Here is a 22579-nt window from a genome sequence, read left to right on the forward strand (position 1 = left end):
CTGATATTACATGTGATCTAATTCCTTACTTTGGGTTTTAAGAATTATTGTAATGTTGTGGTGTTGTGTGAAGAAAACAGGAGTTTTATATACATTATATGTTGTTTTTTTCCCCAGTCTCTTGGGCTTCTGTAGAGGCTTTTTATTATGTTCTGAGATGAGACAAGCTGAGTAGAAGGTTGTGTAATCCCTTTGATAGATACATCTGACAGACTATCTTCTTTTCTTTACCCTGTAAGAAAAATGTTGGAGCCGAGTTTAAAGCTTCTCCATGTGTATAGAAAGAGAAGTTTGGAAAAAGACAGTATCCTCTAGTTGTCAGGCATGGACAGTAATGAGACCAACACATTGAACAAGGGATTTGTTGGGAGTTTTTACTGCATAGAATTTCATTTTCAACTTCGTAATTTTTGGCAAGTGCAGTCCTGTGGTAAAAATGAATGATTGCTAGCAATTAGATGAGCAGCTGGTAATGACAATTCCATAAGTTTATACTGGGTTTGTTTCATAGACTTCAGATGAGCCACTTAGGCTTTCAGGCCCTCCACAGTATAGCAATTATGAGAACAGTTCTCATGATGCACCTATGAGATACCTCATTTATTTCTTGTTATTTTGACTGACTGCAGGAAGAAAGAGTGAGCTTATGGTACAATGGATGCATAGAAAGTGCCAGGCTGTTTGAAAAACCCTAACGCTCTAGGCTGTCTTTTCTTCTCCTTCTCCATCACTTCTACTTTTATACCCCACAGATTCATCTAAGCCATTTTCAAATCATCCATTTCTTTCCCTAGGGTCCCCTCGGAATATCTGCTCTTTTTTTTTCTCACTGCATTGTCTATACATGCCTTGCTCCTGTGGCTACTTCCCTTTTGGTCTACTTGATATGCGCATCTCTTTATTCAGGTCTGAGTTCCTACACATAGCTCAGCTTTGGACAGTCAGATGAAGTTCTTTAGTAGAGATCAGGAGCTCTGAGAGCAATTAGGAGAAGGAGAGAGGAACAGAGCATAAAAGCTGGGTTCCGAAATAGATATCTTGCTGTTTATATGAGCTTAGGAGGTAGCTTTTCAGCATGTTTCTTTTCCTGTCATTAAGAAGTTATATGTGTGGGGGGTTGTTTACGCACAATTATTTCCATTTCTGCAGGGAAGAGTATTGGAAATTCAGAAGCTGGCATTATTATTTCTGACTCAATACCAACTTCTGCCTTTTTGCATTTACTGTTGTTTTTTTTCCCCCCAATAACCTTGTCTACCTCAGCTGAGAATAAACATTACTCTTTTCCATACTCTGATGTTTCTGTACTCAGTTCGCCTAGGTTCTCACATAGCTATTTAGTTTCACAGAGTGTTCAGTTCCTGTTTAATTCTCCCATTAAGCCTGTGATGTTGTTTAAAAAAAAAAAAAAAGTCTACTGCCCAAGGTAATCTTATGAGGTTCTATAGGTCATCCACCAGGTCAGCACTGAAGAGAGTCTCTCCTGAGCAATTACATCACTAGAGGTGCTGTTCACTTCAGTGACTAGTGGTGGAATTATAGAGAATCTACATGGACCACCTCTTATCATTTCTGAGACTTTTTTCATGAACACAGTTCTAAGAAGCTAGACAGGTACTCTCTAAATTGAGAGAGCTAAATGATTTCCCTGTTGCAAAAGAATTAGGAATTTCTTTGTGCTGTAAGTTGGTCAGTTATCCTTGTTCACGTAAGCTAACTCATTCCTTTGCTTTTACAGTATTGCAGTATAAAAATGCTGGCAATTTGATGTAATGTTCTGTTATCTGAATTTTTATTTTAGATGCCGCTCATTTGATGTGGTTTGAAAGACTGTATGTGTGGCTTCAGTGCTTTGAGAAATATGTCTTATATCCAGCTATAATATTGAATGCCCTCACCATTGATGCTTTCTCCATTAGTAAATACAAGAAGCTTGGTACACAGTAAGTTGATTATAACTCATTCATGTGTTTAGTAGACTATGCAGATGTAGACTGAAGACTGAGAAATGAACCTTGTTCCTCAAAGAAGTCTGCCTGCTTGTCACAGTTTGCGTGTGCCATTATTAGTTTCCATATAGAATAATCATTGGTTTTGCTGAAAGAAAAAAAAACAAAGCTGCCTTAGCATACTCAAAGACATGACCCCAGTGAGAGACAGAGAAATTAAAAGATAAAGAGCTATATATAGAAATATATATGGAATGTCTAAATGTCAATTAAAAGCAAGACACACTATACCAGGCAGCAGGTGTTTGATGAGTATAAACACAGTGGGGTAACTAGAATTAATCAGATGAAAATGAGAAATCTAGGCTGGATATCAGGAAACATTTCCTAACTGAGGATTTTTAGGACTACAGCATTGTCTCCCAAAGGAATTATCAGCAGTTTTTCCACTCAAGTCAGGCTAAACTGTATAAAATATTTAATAGTATAGAATGGCAGGCAGTCCTGCATTAATAGAGGTTTCAGAAAGATAAGTAAGAGGTTTGTTTTTTTTTTTACCCTGAAGTCTGTCTCTGATATTAAGCAGAATTGGCAATGCTGATCCATGGACTCACAGTATGATCCTTGCAGAGACAGCCTTTTATGGTAAATATTTTGGTTGGTGACTTACCTACTGCAGATATTCAGCAGGCTTAGTTACTGCAGTATCCCCAGTGAGCAGAGTTTCTGCAGTCTTTGTATCAGAATGACGGTGACGCAGCTGATAATAAAAACAAAGAAACAGCTAGTGTTCAGGGAGGAAGGTTCCAGTAACAGGAAAAACTGCTGTGGAGAGAGGAGGAGGAGTTCCTAAAATATTGATAAGAGTTTAGATTTTAAGCTTTGCATCAAATTTTTATTTTAAAAAAATATGCATGTTTTACTTATTTTTCTCCCTCGAAGAATAACTCAGATTTGGGAACAATAGACATTTTTATTTTACATTTATTTACATATATATACACATATGTATGCAAAAAATATAATATATAAATACTTATATCCCTTGCTTTTGGGGGCTGAAACTAGTACTATGGCACTAGTCAGGTTTTTCAGTGTGTTCCTCCCTATTAACAACTACTTTTTCAGAGAGGTTCCCAGTGTTCACTTGGGGGTGGCCTATATACTTTCCCATGGTCCTTTTTCTCCCAGGCCTTGGGAGATGTGAAGGCAAAGTTCAGCGGTTTAGGTGTATTGCACAGAGTAAGACTGAATTCATGCTCATTTCTGTATTTGCTTCTACTAGACTGGGAGAACTAAGCAGTAATCAAAATGTCATTTGTTAGTAGTTAGCAGACATGACTGAATACATGCACAGAGCAAACACCTAGAGTTAAGAAGGTACTGTTTTTCCATAGTCATTCCTCAAAGCTAGATTACACTTTAAAGTATTGCCTCCCTTGAGCATTCAAAAGTAGTGAGTCAGTCCCTCAAAAATCTTGAGATTAAAGTAATTACATTTCTCTGTCTCTGACTGTTTAGCCTGTAGGAGAATAACACAACAGTCATTTTCCTTCCCAGTCCTCTATGTGTTTGTGTGATTACTTTGGATTTAAAACTACCATTAATCATGCCAGTAAAAATACAGTTCCTGACTGCTGTTTCAAAGAAGTTCCATTCAGGTATGCCCAGATCTCAGTCAAAAATATGGTGTGACATAGGGAGAGTAGACCGTATCTATTATAAAAAGGAGTAGAATCATATTTTCACTCAGGTAGATAGTGATAGGACAAGGGGGGATGATTTTAATCTCAAGAAATGAAGGTTTAGATTGGATGTCAGGGGGAACTTCTTCACAGAGAGAGTGGTGAGGTGCTGTCCAGAGAGGCTGTGGATGCCCCATCCCTGGAGCTGTTAAAGACCAGGTTGGATGGAGCCCTGGGCAACTTGGTCTAGTACCAGATCTGGAGGCTGATGGCCCTGTCTGTGGCAGGGGAGTTGGAACTTTATTATCCTTGAGGTCCCTTCCAACTCAAGTCTGTCTATGATCCTTTACACTGGTGGTGCTGGAATCGTAGCTCCTTTCAAACTACTGGATGAATGTTGCTGAGACAAGACTGCTGCTGGCCTTAGTGGTACAAATTGGTTTTTGCTATGTTTACCCAGGATACAGTTGCATCAGTGGATTGCAAGGAAGATGAACTCGTTGTTTTCTTTGTGATTTAAAAACCCATAAGGTATAAAACCTGTCTTTTCTGATCCTTATTGGCTTTCTCCTTATCTGCTGTCCCTGTTAATAGGAGCATAGAGGTAGGAAATAATAGAAGCTGGCACACAGTCTTCTGTCTGCCTTCTGTCTTTACTGATCTTCATGCCTTTTCCCCTTTTACTTGTAACTGAGACTGGACACTATCTCCTTTTTCTATGACACTCCGCTTTAATACACTTTCCATAACACTAACATGTAAGTTCCATACATAAGACCTTTGTCCTCAGATCTACCTTCTCCTTGTGTCTGTAAGCCCTTGAAGGGGTCACTGATTCTCCTTGGTTCTTTGTATACCACATGACTAATGGAGAGAAAATATAACCCTTAATATATAAATAATTGTTTCCTGTTGTTGGAACACTCCTTAGAAATTTCCCACCCAAGGATCAGACTGTATCATGCCATAGAGAAGGGAAGGCTCTCTCTCTGTCTGTGTGTTATATTTTACGTGATTTGATTTGGGAGTTTTTTCTCAACTGGAACCTATTTCTTAAGAAATTTTCATCTTGTTTTGTGATTAGATGGGCTGAAGCAGTTTGCTTCTTGGAGAGGCAGTACAGCTGCCTTCACAGCCAGGAGTTACTTCAACTTTGGAGGCCCTGATGTGCTGGTTATTAGTGGGACTCATGCTGACAAGCTGAAATGCCTTCCCATATTACCTGCCAGAGTGCCTTCAGAAATAAGCCCTTATTTCTCATTCTTTCTCTTGCTTTCTCTCTACTGAGAGTTAAGGCCCCAGGAAAAGTGTCTTGTGTGGCAGTATCTCTAAAGAAGAGGGATAATGAGCAAATTTATTTCCAGTTACCCCTTGAGAACATTGTTTTATAAAAGGTTTCTTCGGTTTTGTTAAATTTTCTGGATGTTAACAGACCTGATAAGGAAAAGGTCTTCTATTTTCTCCATCATCTGTGATTTATCCATGTGAAAATTCCTCCATGTTATAAGAATGTTCTTCTTTCGAAGGAATATGAGATCCAGCTGGTTTGTGTATGACATATTAGGATGGCTTCTGGTGGCTTCAAGATCTATTTAGTTTAGGCTAACCCTTCAGGAATTTTGTGAAAATTGAAAACAACAGCTTTGACAAGGTGAGAAATAAGGTCAGCTAGGCATTTCATTCAAACAGTGATTTCCTGGTGATTCCTTAGAATGTCCTGCCCTCAAATATTCTTGTGAAGATAGACAACAAAGGATTAATTCCACATAAGATCAACTTGGGAGTCAGGCTGGAAGTCTTCCTAGAATGATGAAACCTGTTTGGGGCTTTCTAATATGTCAAGTGTCAGTCATGGCAGCAGGTATTCTCCTGAATCACAGCAGGATGGAGAACCTTCTGTGCATTTTGCAAATACATTGCTTAGTTATTGAGGCACTCAGTATTCATTAAAGTTATATTCTATTTTTACCTGTGTCAAAAATGCAACATATCTCCCAAAAAGAAGTGTGTTTAATTTACATAAGAGAGATCATCTGCCTTTCAATTCACAGAGAGTTACTTGTACATGTCTGTCAGATTTCGGTTCTCTTTTCAGGAATAGATTCCTTGGAGTTCTTAGGCATCAACATGTAAAACTGCAATCCAGATGTGCTTGTTCAAGTGCCAGAAAGCCCTCGGGATATCTAATATTGCTAAATACTCCTGAATTTGACTTGCTGGTTCATTAGGAGGCTAAAGATGTACTTCTGAACATTTACAGAGCTTTCTGAATAAATCCCTTTTTTCTTAGCTTGCCCTGTCTAGGAACAAAATACCTAAAGGTTTTGGGCTGAGAGGCTTTGTCCAGCCTGTGATTAGGATTCAGTTCACAAAAATATTGCTTCAGTGTATGTGCTTTTAATGACCTTGGTGGAGAAGGAGGTGTTGCCCACCTCTTTTAGTAATAAGAGTCTCAGATGTTAAGCATTCACAAGGAAAGTGGTTGCTATGGAAGTCGTATTCTTGTTTACTCCTGCTTTGGTGACAAGAAAATTCTTATAGTAGTGGAGAGTCATGAGTTTGACTCTTAGTTCTTACCCTGTTCCCGTGCGCTTTAATAGTGGCTTGCACCATGCCAGTGTTTGTGGTGTGGAGCCCAGCACTGTGTTGCATCTCAGCGGAGTGCTTGCCAACACAAGTTGTGGAGTCTTATTTCATCTTTCTGGATAAAAGAAAACCCAATCAAACAACAAAATTCACATCTGCAGTCTTAATTGTGATTGGGTTAAGAAAGGTCAATGCCTTCAGACCCATCTCTACCCTGAGGGTTTCTTACAGGCCAGCTTTAGACAGCTCTTGCCTGGTTATTCCCTTGTACTTTTGAAGGAGACAAAGTGCTTTGTCTTCAGCTTTGGTTCTGTTCTGGTGATCTAAAACAAATACGTTTGCGATCTTTCCAATAACTAAACTCCCAAGTGGGCTGTAATTATCAAGAAATCAGAATTACAGTCAAAGCAAGACAATCTTTCTAATTCTGCAAAGTCTCTTAAAAACAGAAGGTGTGAACAACCTCAGGTCTTAGAGATCAGATGACATCCAGAGACTTGGGGTGGTTTTCTAAATTTAAGGGGTACTAATACATTGCCTCTATCTCTTCTTCATCATATAGTTTTCTGGGCTGTTAAAAGAGGAGCATTACCTTCTTGGAAATGCAGTACCAAGCTCTTTAACTTCTGAATTGGTTTCAACAATTGGTTTCTTGCTTTTCTGTGTGGTCAATTACTGTTTAGAGTCTTCAACTTCTCTGTCTGATGTAATAAGGGAGAATAAAATGCAGATTCTATGAATCTGCAATGCATAGATGCTATGCATAATTTGTTTTCATCCGATGAAGGAGTTATTGTATAGATGATCTGCTCAGTAGCAATATTTTGAATTCCAAACATTTCTGTAAGTGTAGCTATCCAGAATTTTGGCGTAGTGTGTAGTAGGAGTATACTTCTAATCTGTCACTGAGTTGATGTCTAGTAATAATACTAAAGTGGAGCAGGTTCAAGATGTTTTCTTAAATTGCAGTAATTAATGGAAGTACAAGTCTGGTTTTAGAATTAAGAGCTATATGTGAGATATCCTTCTTAAGTTCTTGTTTTTTGATAGCTAATACAATTCTTTTGCTACATAATTCTTTCTCTATTATGGATTACAAGTGTGTTATAATAAATTGTGACATTTGAGATGATTAACATGATTATTAGAATAATAAAGGATTAATATCAGAGATCAGTAAGACTGAGATATACATAGCAATCTAGAATGTGTCTGATAGAGCTGTTTGTATTTAAGATCATCATAATGTAATGCTTTCATTATTTTGACCTGATTAGATTTTTCTTCCTGCCTTTCTTACAGCTGTGATATTATCTTGATAACAGTTGCTGGGATGAAACTCCTCCGTTCTTCGTTCTGCAATCCCATTAATCAGTTTGTTACTTTGAGCTTTACTGTAATCTTTTTCCAGTTTGACTACAGAGACATTTCAGAAAATTTCCTGCTGGATTTCTTCATGATGTCCATCGTGTTTCACAAGGCAAGTTTTATAGTTATTGTCATTTCTCTGTAAGAATAGATTTCATAGCTTTGATTTATGTGCTCAATATCCCTGTGTTGATCAATATACATGGTGGGGTTTGTTAGAAATTATGCATAAAAATAAGCTAAAAACAAAGTTCCAGTTTGATTTCTTATCAATGTTTTGCATTTGCTTTTTGTTTACATGTGATAGAGTTCACAACTATCATTTTCAACTGCAAAATCCTCATTGAGTTTAAAAGAGCCTCTTGGGTCATTAGTGCAGGGCTGTCCTCCAGATCAATTGCCTGTTTTTTTTTTTTAAATCTGTGCTTCCTTTGAATGTCTCTTGTGTTCAACTCAACAACTTCCTTTGGGAAATTATTCTGTTATCTAATCATACTCAGGATAATAAATGTTTTCCTAAAGTCAGACTTAACATTTCTCTTCTCCTACTTTCTGTCTCTTATCCTTGCAATGCTGCCCTTAACCTCAGAGCTCTTTTCTCTGTTAACTCCAGGCTGCTATGGAGTGTATTCTAATTGCATTAACTTGAAAAGCAAACAAAAACAAAACAGAAAACAAATCCTTCCTGCCCCATTGAGGTTAGATCCTGTTCTGATCTATGTATTATCTAAGTAGGTTTATCCCATACCTTAAAAAAATCTAAGTACTAAAAACTTAACTATAGCTTTTAGCAATTCTTTTGTATTTTGTTTTTGAATTTAGTGATCCTTGATTGCCATAAAATGTGATGCTGTTTGTCCAGAGGTAATTCTAGCAATGTTTGCTTTTGTTGTCTCTTTTATTGTTGATGATTTTGTTTGGTGGGTTTCTTTTGCTAAACTACTCCTGATGTGTGAGTATGACCCAGCTGGCATCATTTCTTTTCTGAGAGAAGAAAGACAGAGTAGCATATTGAATGTAGCAATATCAATGCCTATCAATATGTAGAGATATGTGATGAGCATGAGCTCATAGTGCTGCCCATGTCTAGCTGGAGTTTCAGCCTTCTCAAGGAAAGGCCCAGCTTACTGGTGTTCTGTTGCTGATTTTCAGTCATTCAGGTCAAACGTGAAACAGAAATCTTTCTTCAGACTTATTTCCATGCTGCTATAAAGAGAGGTGAGTAAGAGAGAGCTAATAACAAGGTGGTGAGGCACCCCAGGCTTTCTTTTTTGCTATGAAAACTTGATCAACTTTCTAACAGCATCTTCACCTTTATGCTTCCATCTCTCTGTCCTGCTCTGCTAGGGTGAGAGGGCCGGTTCTTGATGTGAAGGAAGGAAGAAGAAGAGCAAGAAGAGATGCTTTAAAAGCATCTTTTAAGAAGTTCTGCTTTAAAGAGGTCCCCCCCCACACACACCTCTCTTGCTCCATGATCCTAAAATAGGGTCAGATTAACCTTTAAGCTTCTTACCTCTGGGGAGAGGTGAACAGTGAAAGAGATGCAGAGATAGATTGTGTTGCGTCAGTTTAAGTACTTGTTGCATTACCATATTCCAATAGGATAAGGGGTGCATTTTTGTCTCCAGAGAAGAATGTTGATGTACTTCAGTAGACAGTCCATGTTCAGATAGCAGCTTAATTAATTCTAAAACTAATTCTTTGCAAAGCTCTTTAAAGGATCAAAGCATCTGAGTTGGACATTCTAGGGTGCATTATTATTATTATTTTTTAACAAGTTGACTTTTAAAAGCATGTTCCAAAGTACTGATGTGGACTGTTACATATTTTTATGAGAGAGAGAAGTAAAGGCTTTTCAGTGTTGTTTTGGAGTTGCCTGGATAGTTGGAAACCACTCTTCACTGTAAAAGACTAGTAATAACAATAAGTGTGAGATAATGAAAGGTGTGTACCAAATTAAGTTGATCTATGCTAGAATAACTATTACTCTCTACTAGGTTGTGAGCTTGCACTATGGATATCTTTTGGAAATGTGTGTTTAGCATTGATGTGTCAACTTTTCCATATCTCATTAAATCTGAAATTTTGCACGTCATTAATTCATCAAATGGACTTGTCCTTGTTCCATTTGAAAACCTGAAATTAAATGGTTGAATTACATACATTATGAAAGTACATGCACAGTTACACAGGGATCATTAAAGCCAATCTGAAAAATAGTGTAGCTGGTAATAGTAATTAAAGTCCTATTAATTTCAAATTATAAATAACATAAATTTTCTTTATTGTAATTAAGGTCTGAGGTTTTTATTAACTCAGTATTGCGAAACTTTTTAGTAGGATACACTTACTTGGAGATAAAGATGTATGTATTCCATACCATTGGCACCAAGAAAGCGAGCTGTGTGCACCACTATTTCTAAAAACTTTTATGTCTTCACAAATTCTGTCCATCTGTAGTTGATTCCTTTTTATGTTTGCAAATATTTTTTTAAAAAGATGAAGACAAGAATCTGAATAATTTCAGTTATCGCATTTAGCTACAGCCACGCAGAAATTGTTACACAGTAATGGTAGGTATCTGCTTGCTCATTTATACTGTCAACTGAATCCATCTGAATTATGGAACGTTACAAGTGCTCTGCCTTAGTCATAGCAATAGTAACTTTTAAGCACGGGTACACCACAAATAATTACTTGCGTTCTGTCAGACAGAGCAGCGCAGCAGTAAGCAGCATTTTTTTCTGTCAGTCACTGGGGAAGAAGGTGTCTAAATTCAGCTGATGTTTACGAGTGTGCTAGTGAATTCTGAAGCAGCCTCTCTTGAACAAAATAATAACGCTCTGCTAATAATTTTGGGCAGAATATTTCTGAATATCTCACTGTGTGTGCTTCTCCCATAGTACTTTAGTCAAATCAGAAGCTCCAGATGAATGTATTGCTCTCTGAACAAGCTGAGGAATGGAAGTCAGAATCAATGCTCTAAGATTATCTTTTTTCACAGACAACCAAGCCACCCATTCTGGAGTGTTGTAGAGAACAAAAGCATCTACTCACTTCTATTCCTGAAGCTTCCTCCCCCCCCCCCCATTTTTAACATAAAATTATTAATCTCACACAATTAATAACACTTATTTTCATAACAGTTAGCTGCTTACATTTTGACCTGTTTGCAGAGCATGAAATCTTAATGCTAAAGGCTTATAAAAAAAAAAAAAAAAAGCTTTCAATTTGAGTAGAACAGGACTTCTCAGTCTTTCTTATTTCAAGACTTTCTTTTTAGCAACCTGCAGGTTTGTCTTGGCAGCTACAGCCTAGGATTTTTCTTTGTGAGACTCCCATTGTCTGTATTCTTTAAGTCAGAGCAGAACAGCCTTTTAAAAATACAATTACTTATTCAAAATGTTTAGGTATAATGCTTTAATATGCAGGAAGTTAAACTGGATAGACAAGGCAGTCTTCTTTGTTTACACAGCTTCCTGTAAAGTTTTGATGTATGCCAGTTGTTCTCTCTGGGCTTTTTAGGAGATGCAGTAGTGAATTCAACTTACACTGATTGGGTTTTGTTTGTTGCCTGTTTGCTCACAACTGGGAGCAAACAGCAGCATGTTGGAGATGCCAAACTGAGGTGAGTTGCTTCTTTTGCCAGCAACTTCCATCTGTAGAGAGCAAATGAGAAGAGATACCTGCTGAATTCTGCACTTTGGAATATCGATGTTTGACAAATTTGTTTAGTTCCCTTTTAGCTTTACAGAAAGAGCTACTCGTGCCTTGGAGTGTCACTAAACCTTTTGATGTGTAGGAAGACACCTTCATATCTCTTTCAGCATCATGTATGTTACTGGCAGGCAGAGTAATGGTCTCTTAATTTGTGTGTGTGGATGAACTAATTAGCAATACTAAAATATGAAATCACCTTGTGTTTTCTGATGATTATATCCTCTGAGGGTTCTGAATTTGTCTTCATGCATAAGGCAAAATAATCAAAGAAGCATAGCTTGTTAAGTTTGCCTTCATTAACGCTGAATTCATTTGCCTAAGTACACTTAACCCCTGCTGAGCTTGCTTAAGAATACAATTTCCCTGTCTAATATTTCTACTTCTTTCCCAGAATATATTTTCCAGTTAATAAGTAATCTAATTTTTTTCTTTTTGTACTTGATAAGAACTTTTTTTTTCTGTATGCTTCTTCTTGCCATAATATCTGATGTTACAAATTTGACTGATTAAGTTAATAACGAAGTAAGTCCAGCTAGGACAGCCAGCTTGTAGCAACGTGCCAGGCATGTGCAGATCAGGCTTAAATTTGTGCAAGTTCAGTGTCTACAGCACAATCCTTTGGACAAGGAAGAAATCTCGCATGTCATCTTTTTTTCATTCATTTTATGAGAAGACGCTACCAAATGCATTGACCTCATGGGTGCTTTATTAAGCAATTAACCTATTGGATCTTTTATTGCATTTGTGGCCGTGAGCTCTTGGTTACTCTGCATGTCCTGGTGGATTTGTGTGGGTGCTACTTAAAGTCAAAAGCCTCACTCTTTTTCTGTTCCCGTCTGATTTTCCATCCTACTCTGTTAGGTGCTTCACTTCAAAGCTTTTGACATTAAGTCATTAATTTATCTTTTAATCCATTTCTTGACATTTATGCATATTGAAATCCAGTGTCTTAGTCCGCTTACCTTCTTAGCTCACAGCTGTTTCCTCAGCTTTTGATATCTGGTATATAAACCCCATTAAGACAATTTCTGCTGAGTAAAGTACCCAAGGCTACACCTGATATTTGACAGGACAATCCCAACAGTATTTTCTGTAGAATCCTTAAATCTCTTGAGCATTGTACAGTTTGTGTTTTCTTTTAATATGGTGAAGTTCTATAATTGATTTTTCATTCAGCCTTCTGTCAATGTCCGCTTCATCAGCCTTCACTTCTGATGCTACTCCCAAATGTCATTTTCTCTCTTTTTTGTTGTGTGTGTGTTTTTCCTTTAGATTAGGACAAACACACTCAGTTGCAGGAAGATATATACCTGCTCCCTGGTTCTTTCTGTCTTGCTATCTGATGAGGGCAATGCTTGTGTGCATTTGTACCTGTTGGTATAGGCATTGAAAGAGAAATCTTTAGTATGTGGTTCAACACACAACTTGGTACTTTTTTTTGTCTGCTTTCAGTAAAGGAGATTTCTGGGAAGATGCAGTCTTGGCCTCTTAAGGGGAAGTCTTCACTGACGAGGCCTAATCTTGGCATTTCCCAGCTGATTTATTTCATGTGTCCAGCTCTGTGCAAATTAAGCTAATTAGTTCTGATTTTGTCAGTTTTGCTTATCTCAGGAAACACGGGAGGTAAATTTTTACAGTACCAGAGTCTTCCTCCCTGAGCTCTTATTGTCAGCTGACAGTGTTGGAAGGAGCTGCCTCTGCCATGAGCGTATCCAGGACTGTTACATTTTATCATCATCATATCATCATAATCAACATCACCCTCATGTGTGGTGGCTAACTTTTAACTTAAAATGCAAGGTCTCACGGGTTTGTTCCATTAGGTGTTTAAAACATGCTGGTTTTGTTCATAAGTACATTCCTAAAAGATTTGGATGTATTTTGGTCCTCTCATATATGTTGCTTTAGACAATGATCTTGAAATTCCACAGTATCAAGGATTCAAATACCATTAAGCAGAAGCAAATAAACACAGCATGGAAAGCATTGTACTTTTACAGTAATGTTCTAATACACCACAAGAATGTTATGAGTTATGATGCAAGCATTAAAAAGCTTTAATATTTCTTGTAAATCTTATTTCATTGGATTTAATAGGTATAAAGAGTTTCAAATGGCATTAAATAAAACTAGAAAGTCAGTCATCTGCAAAGCAAAGCCACAAAATACAATCAAACTATTTCACCCAAGCTGAATTTTGTATCCATAACCACGTATATATTTAAAACAGTTCACTCTTAATAATACTAAATTTTTAATACACATAAATATACGTATTATTATTTATAAATATAAATCAAGAAAAATAAAAGTATTAGTAGGTACTAGAATTTACTCCCAGTGCTAAGAGCTAGCAATTAACTGGAATTAGACTAACATTAAAAAGTCAATTTATCCCTTACTACCTGAAGAATGGAATTCAAGATTCAAATTCTCAGGAATCTAAACAGGAATACAAGGAAATAATTTTTCAAAGTGGAGGAGTGTCACTGCTTTCTGCATGATACCTTCAGTATCTTCTGGATTCAATTGTTAATCTCTATGCATTATTGAGACATCATAGATTAGGAAAAAAATCACATTTTAGAGGTGTTTCAGGATCCCTAAGTCTTTTTTCATATGAATTAATTTCAGATCATTCCCCATTTTTATATTACTTTATTTGGTTAAGAATAACCAGATTTGAACAATATATCCTGCCTTTGTTTTGCTATAGATACGTAGAATACTAATATATGTACGAGCATTTTCTAGAGTCATCAGAACACCCTGATGTTAAAAGGACGATTAAGATGATAAAATGCATGTCCAGATAAAACAAATATGAAGGAAAGATGCATGTACTGCATTTTATTTGACAGCAGTGGGAAAGTAGTAGTTTAAATTTGCTGAGTGTACTAATAATTTAAACTGATTATCAGAGACTTAAAACTGTTTGCTGCGCAAAACTGTCACATGAGTAAAGGTATCTAGGAGCAGGAGAACACTGTACCCTAATGTATAATTTTCTTGCTTTCGTCAACTGTAGAAAACACTGAAGATCTGTACTAAAAATTTTCATTGGTAAGTCATTCTAAACTAGGATATAAAGACTTCAAGAAAAAAAAACACATTTAAACATATTTAGGTAGAAAAAGGTAAGCACAGATTTTTCTAAAGCATTTTCAATCTAGATCGGAAAATTCCCCCTTTGTATCTAGCACTGTTTAAAAGTATACCTCACATCCATCAAGAGCAATTAATTTTCCTTCTTCAGGACAACACTTTACTGAGAATAAATGTTGTGTTTTAGAGAATCACAGTAGACTGCATCTCTGAAGTTTGTCTTGTCCAATTCACCTGCTTAAAGCAAATTCAGCTACAGTAGGTTGTTCAGAGCTGTGTCTAGATGAGTTCTGAATATCTTCAAGGATGGAGATACCATAATCTTTCTTGACAGCCTGTTCCAACATACAGCCACCTTCGCACTGGAAAGTCTTCATGTGTTCAGACAAGCTCTTGCACCTCACTTTGTACCTGCTGCCTATTGGTCCTGTCACCATGCATCTCTGTGAGCAGTCTGACTCTACTTTCTTTGTCCCTACCATCAGGTTTTTTATTTTCATTGTAAAACCCTGCACAGTGATCATTATTTTCTCAAGGCTAATCAATCCTAGCTCTCTCAGCCTGTTTTCATGTGTCAGATTCTCCAATCCCTTAATCATCTTTGTGACTCTTTGCTGGAATCAACCCAGTCTGGGGAGCCCAGAATTGATCACAGCGTTCCAATGCTGAAAAGAGGGTAAAAGGATCACCTCCCTCAACCTGCTGACAACACTCATTCCTGGGTTGTTCAAGTAATGCTGCTTTCCAGCTTCCCTGCCATTCTTGAAGAAAAGAGTGGTCTTAGATTTCTTTCAGTCCTCAGAACCACCTCCCTTTGATTCCTATAACTTTTCAAGGTTACTGAAGAAGCGTGGCCTCTCAGTGTCATAATCTGTTTCTCTCATTACTTGTGTATGTGTCCCATCAGATCCCATGGAAATATTTTTATCCAGTTCTTTTAAATACTTCCTAAATCAGTTCATTGTTGCTTAGGGTGACTTTGGTTCTTTATACTTTCCCCCAGGTTTGGGAAGACTGGGTCCTGAAATCTTCCTGGTAAAGACAAAAGGAAAGAAGACGCTGAGTAACTGGGTCCTCTGCTTTCTCTCTTTCTTTTGCTGCTTATACACCTGTAGAAGTCCTTCCTGTTGCCCTTCTCTTTCCTTGCCAGATTCAACTCCAGATGGGTTTGGCTTTCCTAATCCTGTCTAATCCTAATTGGTTCTGACAATTTAAACAATGTTGAATGTTTTTTTCTATACTGCTGTCTCATGATTACCGAAGAATGAAATATAGTTGTATTTGAAATAACAGGATGTCCCAATAATGATCAAATCCCTTCTGTTTATGCAGATTTTAGCACTTCAGCATTTCCATAGGTTAGGCAATAGTATTTTGCAAATTCTTGGAGTTCCTGTGTCAGATATAGAACAAAGTGTATAGTAAATTGGATAAAACTGATAAGAAACAGTATTTTTGCACATGCTTCTAGCAAAACAAACAAACAAAATGTAAACAAGACCTTTTCTTAATTGTCTATGTTAGAGTTGCAAGATGAGATCGCCTTAATAGGTATATTTAGATATGTAAAATGATAATGGCAGGTTTCTCTTATGGTGTTTTGTAGAACATGCCCTTGAAGAGATAAGAGTCACAGAGATACTTAACAACTATTCATCAAAACAGCAGCTTGAAAATTACACATTTCTAGACCTTTAGGTGCAATATCACAAGGCTCTCAAAAATCAAGCAAGATTCAGTACGGTGTTCTTGCATACGTGTTCTAGCAAATGAAAGCCAATTCCATTGCCTGTTCTGTAGAAACACTAGCTGAGAGGCAACTGTTGAAAGAAACAGCAGCAAGTTCAAGCAGTGTTGAATGTAGAGGTAGTGGGACTTGCTATAAGCAATGGGGATCTTAGGTTCTGTGGCCTATTTTGCAAGAATGTGTAAAGACTGAAGAATGGTGAAAATGATGTAATGGAACAAAAAGCCAGAAGGGTCTCTTCCTGTATTTGATTTCCTTGCAAATGCAAAACCTGAATTTTATTTGAGGTTTGAAAACCTTCTGATGAACCCTGAGCCTTGAGTGCAGCCAGCGTAATTTATGGCTTTGTGATTTCAATCTGTAGCAGGCGAAACTGTACTGGATGGTGCTGCAGCAGTTTTGAATTCTTTGAGGTTTCGATTGTGAGTCATTAGCTTTTTCAGCCCTTCTTTTAAATTTTAACAGATATAATTTTTCCCCTGGCTGTTCAGTCAGATGTTTCAGATGAATAAAAATTAAGTGAGATGAAGCAAGCTCCCAGCCTGTAAAACAGGGTTCAAATAAAAGAAGCCATTTGTAATTTCAGTGCAGTTTTACTTGCCTGCTTTACTTAATATCATAGTTTTCAAATCACATGTAGAATTTCTGAGAAAAAATAAATTTGACAAGATGTGAATTTCTCATAAACAAAACAGGGATAACCAGGCTAAACACTGAAGAGATCGTACACCTTTTTCTTTTTTTTTTTATTAGGGCTTCATTGGTCTGAAATACTACGCCTATGCAACGTTGACATAAGCTGTATTTTTGCATATTGTACCTACTTAAATCATGTCAAAGCATAACAGAATGCATGAGTAGCACTTCTTTCATCTCAAGTGGAGGGGTTATCAGTTAAAACTGAAGTGTGCATGACACAGCAGCAGCTTCTGTGATCATTTCGTGGCACAAAGACCAAAACATTTTAAGGCTATTAATCATTTTGTACCACCCTCCTGTTTGACCTGTGTTTATTTACAAGTGAATTCATAGAGAAGCTCAAGGAAGCATCTTGTAAGTTCTTTACTGATGTGGATGCAGGTGGCCAAGTGTTACCTTGGGGCTGGAAACTTAGGGACAGATGAAATGAGTTAGCCAGTGAAAGTGCGTTCTTTTTGGTTGTTAATGTACTAGTGAATGAAGTGTGTGTAGGATCATGTTCTGCCGCAGAGGCAGAAGTCATGGGGAAGCTTGTGTCCATGCTAGTCAGATCTCCCAGCCCGTGTGCAGGCACAAGAATGGAGCAGCTAACTGGATATGGGCCATGGAGGGTTTTTCTTCCAAACAAAGCTTTGGAATTGCTTGGAAGAGTGCTAGCTGGGCCAGACCACAGTCTTGTTAGGGACCTTCCTAAGAATTTAAAGATGTGTATATGCAGTACCAGTGCTTGGGAGCATTGCCTGGAAGCATTTAATGCAGTGGTTTTGACATATCCTCAGTGTCTTTCAGGATATTGACAATGTCTTGTTTTTCATTAACTCAGTAGATTTATGATAGGAAATTCAGTGTATATTTTCTACATAAGAATGAGATATTGTATGTGCTCCTGGTTCAGTTCTCAACTTGTGTGCCTGTTGAGCTCTAATCTTCCTGACAATGTGTCAGTAACCCACAGTGCAGTCTGAATCTGATGGCCCAGTGCAGATGAGACAAAAGATCTATGCTGGCCTGATGCCAAGAGAACTGGCAGAAAATAATAACATATTCCAGGAAATCATTACACATTATTCTTGAATCAGAAACTACTTGTTGCAGCACCAGGCATATTTTACAGAAAGGAAAAACAAATTTGGTGTGTTTTCCAACTTGTTCTGTGTGACAGTAAAAGCATGCTCATTCAACATGTTAAAGGTAGGATGATTTGATCTTGAAAATGCAGCTGTGATTCATGGTTAATATCAAGCGCATGCTCACATAGAGATGGCATCTCCCATAGCTTCAACAAATAAAAATGTTGTGCCTGTGAGAAATGTGACTGGTTTCCATGCGCAGCGCCATGTGCTACACTTTCCGCTTCCTCTTTTTTTCAGTGTTTCATCCTGGGCTCTCTTCTCCTGTAATTTTCATCTGTCTAACCAGCAGTGTGTAATATGCAGCAAAAATCAGAACTGTTTTTTCCTACTTGCTAATTAAAATCATCAAATGCCTTGGGTTGGAAGGAAATGTGAAGCTCATCCAGTACCAGCACTGTGCTGTGGGCAGAGCAGCTGTCCACCAGCTCAGGCTGCCCAGGGCCCCATCCAGCATCACCTGCAGGGATGAAGAATCCACAGCTTTTCTGAGCAACCTATTCCAGTGCCTTAACACCCTCTGAGTGAAAAATGTCCCCCTAAAATCTTGTCTAATTCTCCCCTTTTTAATTTAAAACCACTCCCCCTTGTTCTGTCACTATCAGACTGCATAAAAGTCTACCCTCAACCTGTCCATGAGCTCCTCTTAAGTACCTGGATGTTTTTGTAGAAAAGTAATCTGCGAGTGACCTCATTGTGGTGCTTAAGGATGCATCATTGTATGTGAGTTTTGAAAGAAAAATATACCATTGTCCCGTATTGAAGTTAAACCTTAATGCCAATGAAAGATAATAATACAATAGAAGCTACCTCGCATTAATTCCAGTGACAGTTCTAAAAGATGTTTCACTTAAAACTACCTCAGTGCCTGAAATGTGTTTGTTTGTTTGTTTTCCAGCTGTGGGACCTACTGCAAAAGTTGCAGTTCATCATGACATACATCGCACCCTGGCAGATTGCCTGGGGGTCGTCGTTCCATGTGTTTGCTCAGCTCTTTGCAATACCTCATATCCTTTATAAAGTTATTTTTCTTTATTCTTGAATTCCTTTTCACGTATATATTTTCAGTGTTGGAACAAAGGGTGAAGTTTCCAGGTAACCTGTATTTTAAAATGTGAAAATGTTTACGGTAATGCAAGGGAAATATGGCTTTCTCTGTTTCTTTACTATGTAGGATCTGAAATGGGGAAACTGAATTCCGATGCAGGCTGCCTTATTTATGCCTTCCCACTTCTCACCCAGTCACATATCCACAGTCGTTAGCAGTGAGTTCTGATGCTTTTGGAAAGAAACAGTTTGGCTGACGGTACCTCCAGCTTTTATGTATGCAGGAGCCAGTTTTGTGAAGTGCTGGGTATTTTGCTGACTGAGCTCTAAGGATTCTACTCACTTTCTCAGTTGCTTCTAGTTAGTATCTCAGATACAAATATGTCATTGAGTCAGTTTCTGTTGCAGCTGACCTGATTATTATTAATTTTTTTTTCTGTTTCAAAAGCAACTGTATTTTAATATTTCTGAGCGCTTTTCATTATGGAGCTGGGAAGTATTTCTCATTGACATTTCCACTCTGTTTTATAAATACATTCATCAACGCTAAAACAGTCCTTCAGAGACTGTCTTGGTGCCCATTCCAGGGCTATGAACATTTTCTTTGTGAATACAGAGAATTAAAGCACAGAGTTTAATGACCTCCGAATGCCTGCAGGGATTTAAAAATAGAGAGGACTTTTTGAACAAAAGTGTTTCACTTTAAAGTCTAATTCAGTTCGGAACTCGATTTAATGCAGGAAAAAGGTAATGAAATAAAACACTTATCACATTTAACTTTATTGGCATGCCAAGCATTTTCAGAGACTAACTTTTCATTTCTTCCTCCCCTTCCAATTGAAGCAATGAAAAAGAGTTGGGAGGTTTAGTTCATATCTGCTAAAGAGTTAACTGTGTACTGTGTATTAGGTACACACATTTAAATCTTTGCCCTTTCATCCCATAGACAATGGTTCTTTTCCTCAAGTTATTTTTTTTTTTTCCCCTTCTTGAGTGGTTTTTCCCCTCTTCTATTTGCTGTGGTATCCTTAATCTTGTGCTGCATTGATTAACTATGCCTGTGTTTATAGATAGGAAGTATAAATGGGAGTCTTTGACAGATGGAAGAAAAGGCAGAATAACTCCCAGAAGGAAAGCTTTAAATTGTCTATTTACAAATGAAAGGCATTAGTAAAAATTGTTACTTATCAGAACATTTTGAATGATTTGTAGCAAGTTACAAGGAAATTTCACAACAAAAAGGTTATTTTCATCACCATTATAGGTATGAATTGCAGGAAAGTATATAAAGTTACTTAGTGAAACATCCGAGTACTAAGATTTTATTTCATTGAGTTCCTCTTCGATCACATACATTTTTGCACATGGTAACTTCAGTCTTGATATAAGTGCCAATTAAGCTTTGCAAAATGGAAGGCAGTGAAATATCAGAATTGAGATTATTTACACACTTATTACCAAAGTGAACTAAATTAGCTTTCTATTATTTATATTAATAATGTCCTTCATAAACATGAATCTGTCTTTCAAGGCAATGTTGCAATGAAGATACTGGTTTAATGCTCAAGTTACTATTCCCACAACAGCAATTACTCTGCCTTTTTTGCACAGTATTTTTATTTATTGCTTCCATAACCCTGCAGACAGTACTAATGAATACATATTACAGTTTGCAGAGGCACTAAACCTGCCTTTTCTTTGCAGAGTTAAATATTTGTGGCTCTTAATTGCCCAGATCGCTTCCACAAACAAGACACCAGAATTTAAATATAGAAGTTCCTAGGCGAGTTTTGCTGTAGAACTCGGTGACTGAGAAGTTCTGCTTACTTCAGTGAATTTCATCCAGGTGTGCAGGGAACGAAGGGCAACAATCCTGGAGCTTTGCCTGGAGGGCATTGTGGAGTCTTCATCATTAGAGATCTTAGGGAATTTAGACAAACATCTGTCAAGAGACACAGAGGTTTAGCTGTGGCTGCTGGATGATCTCAGTGACTCCATAAAGTCCCTTGTAGTTCAGAACTGCAGAATTGAGTGAAGCAGAAATGGACTTCAGGCTGGAGGAGAGAAGTGCTACTTCATTTCCTAGTGTTTAAATGGGTGAAATGAGATTGTGCTCATTTCTTTTAAGCCGTCATCACATTGAGAAAGTCAGTCTAGTTTGTAGTCTAAGCAGGTTTTTACCTAAAAAAAAAAAAAGAATGGTGAGATTTTGAAAGAATGAATTTGTAGTTTAGATTTTTCTGCTTTTAAGTGCTTCTGCCTTCAGTGTGTCAGGATTACAGCTCTGGCAGCAGAAAAGAATGTCCTTTGAATGTTGGTTCTTCTACCCCCTAAGAAGTGATCTCATGCCTGGAAGTGACCAAATGTCTTGGCCCGGAGTAACTGTAGTTAAAAATGTGGGTTTGGGGCATCAGAGGATTTGGACTAGATTTGCTCCGTAGTTTTGTATTGAAGGAAGAGGATGGAAGATTTTTAAAACATAAACCTTTCATTTACTTGTTTTGAAGCTCATTTGAATTCAAGCAAAGTTTTAAATAATATTTAATCCTCAAATAGTGTGTTTTATTTCACTCTGAACTGCTTTTTGTTAATGCTTCTCAAAATTTGAGTTTGGATTTTCTTTCCAAGGTGGCCATTATTTGCAAAGAAACAAATTCCGCTTCTGCACTGTATAATGTAACAAAGATGGCACACAGGAAAACTCACTTGAGATGCAGAGCAAAAAAGAACAGCTGTAGATTTTTGACAGTTTTATATATATATGCCAGATATATCAAATGTATATGTAATTATATTACTGTACACATCTGCTCTAGGTAAGTATTTCTGGTGCTGTTGCTTGTTTTCATGACACATTTACATATGTGAAACACTTTATTAAAACCACTCTTCACAAGTCAAATGGGAAATAGCTTTTGACTTGTATGTAGTAGAGCATTATGTCTTTCAGCAAAAATAAAACTGTTGCTACTGCTTATGTCTTTAACACAAACAGTTCACAGGGGAGTCCTAAATGTCTTAACTCATGAAAGTGGCAATTTTTAAATCAATAACGACATTAGAACTCTCTGTAGGAAACTTGATTTACTGTCCTTATCTGTTCTCCTTGCTCTTTTTTGTCTCTTCAGCTCCCATGCCTTCTTCCCTTATCTGACACTTGTAAATACTTGTTCATCTTTTGCAGTCAGTGCTGGCTATGACTACAGAGTAATGTGACAGTTTAACTTCTGTGGTGTACTCATGTCCTACTCTGTGCTCTCTGTCACTTTTTGAACTTCAGACTCTTAGGGCAGCTCATTTTGCAACTTCACTAATGCACAAAGACACCATTCAGGACCACTTTCTTTTAATATATTTGAGGGATTTGAGAGAGATCTTTTGCAAAATCTACAAACAAATATTTGCTAAATTGCTTTGAAAGTGTGGCTGGTTAGCCTTTTAATGGAAATATTGAAAGTGGTGCTAGATGTGTAAAGTTGTTAAAGACTTAGACTGGAGGACACATTATTAGAACTAAAAGGCTGTGCTTGTTGAGCAATTTGA

At 37.4% G+C, this 22579-nt stretch overlaps 1 protein-coding gene across 4 annotated transcripts in view; it reads left to right on the plus strand.

Annotated features, from left to right (window-relative positions):
• The window catches only part of PCNX2 (pecanex 2), a 132847-nt gene that overhangs the window by 65421 nt on the left and 44847 nt on the right, over nucleotides 1-22579 (plus strand). For all 4 annotated transcript variants that reach the window (XM_015857877.3, XM_015857878.3, XM_085541299.1 and 1 more), the window contains 3 exons: nucleotides 1802-1943; nucleotides 7523-7700; nucleotides 18888-18996. In XM_015857877.3, the coding sequence (XP_015713363.2) occupies nucleotides 1802-1943; nucleotides 7523-7700; nucleotides 18888-18996 (429 nt within the window). The remainder of the gene's footprint in view (nucleotides 1-1801; nucleotides 1944-7522; nucleotides 7701-18887; nucleotides 18997-22579) is intronic.

Source organism: Coturnix japonica, chromosome 3 (assembly GCF_054131305.1).
Source record: "Coturnix japonica strain WE chromosome 3, WE-NBRP24, whole genome shotgun sequence".
NCBI lineage: Eukaryota > Metazoa > Chordata > Aves > Galliformes > Phasianidae > Coturnix > Coturnix japonica.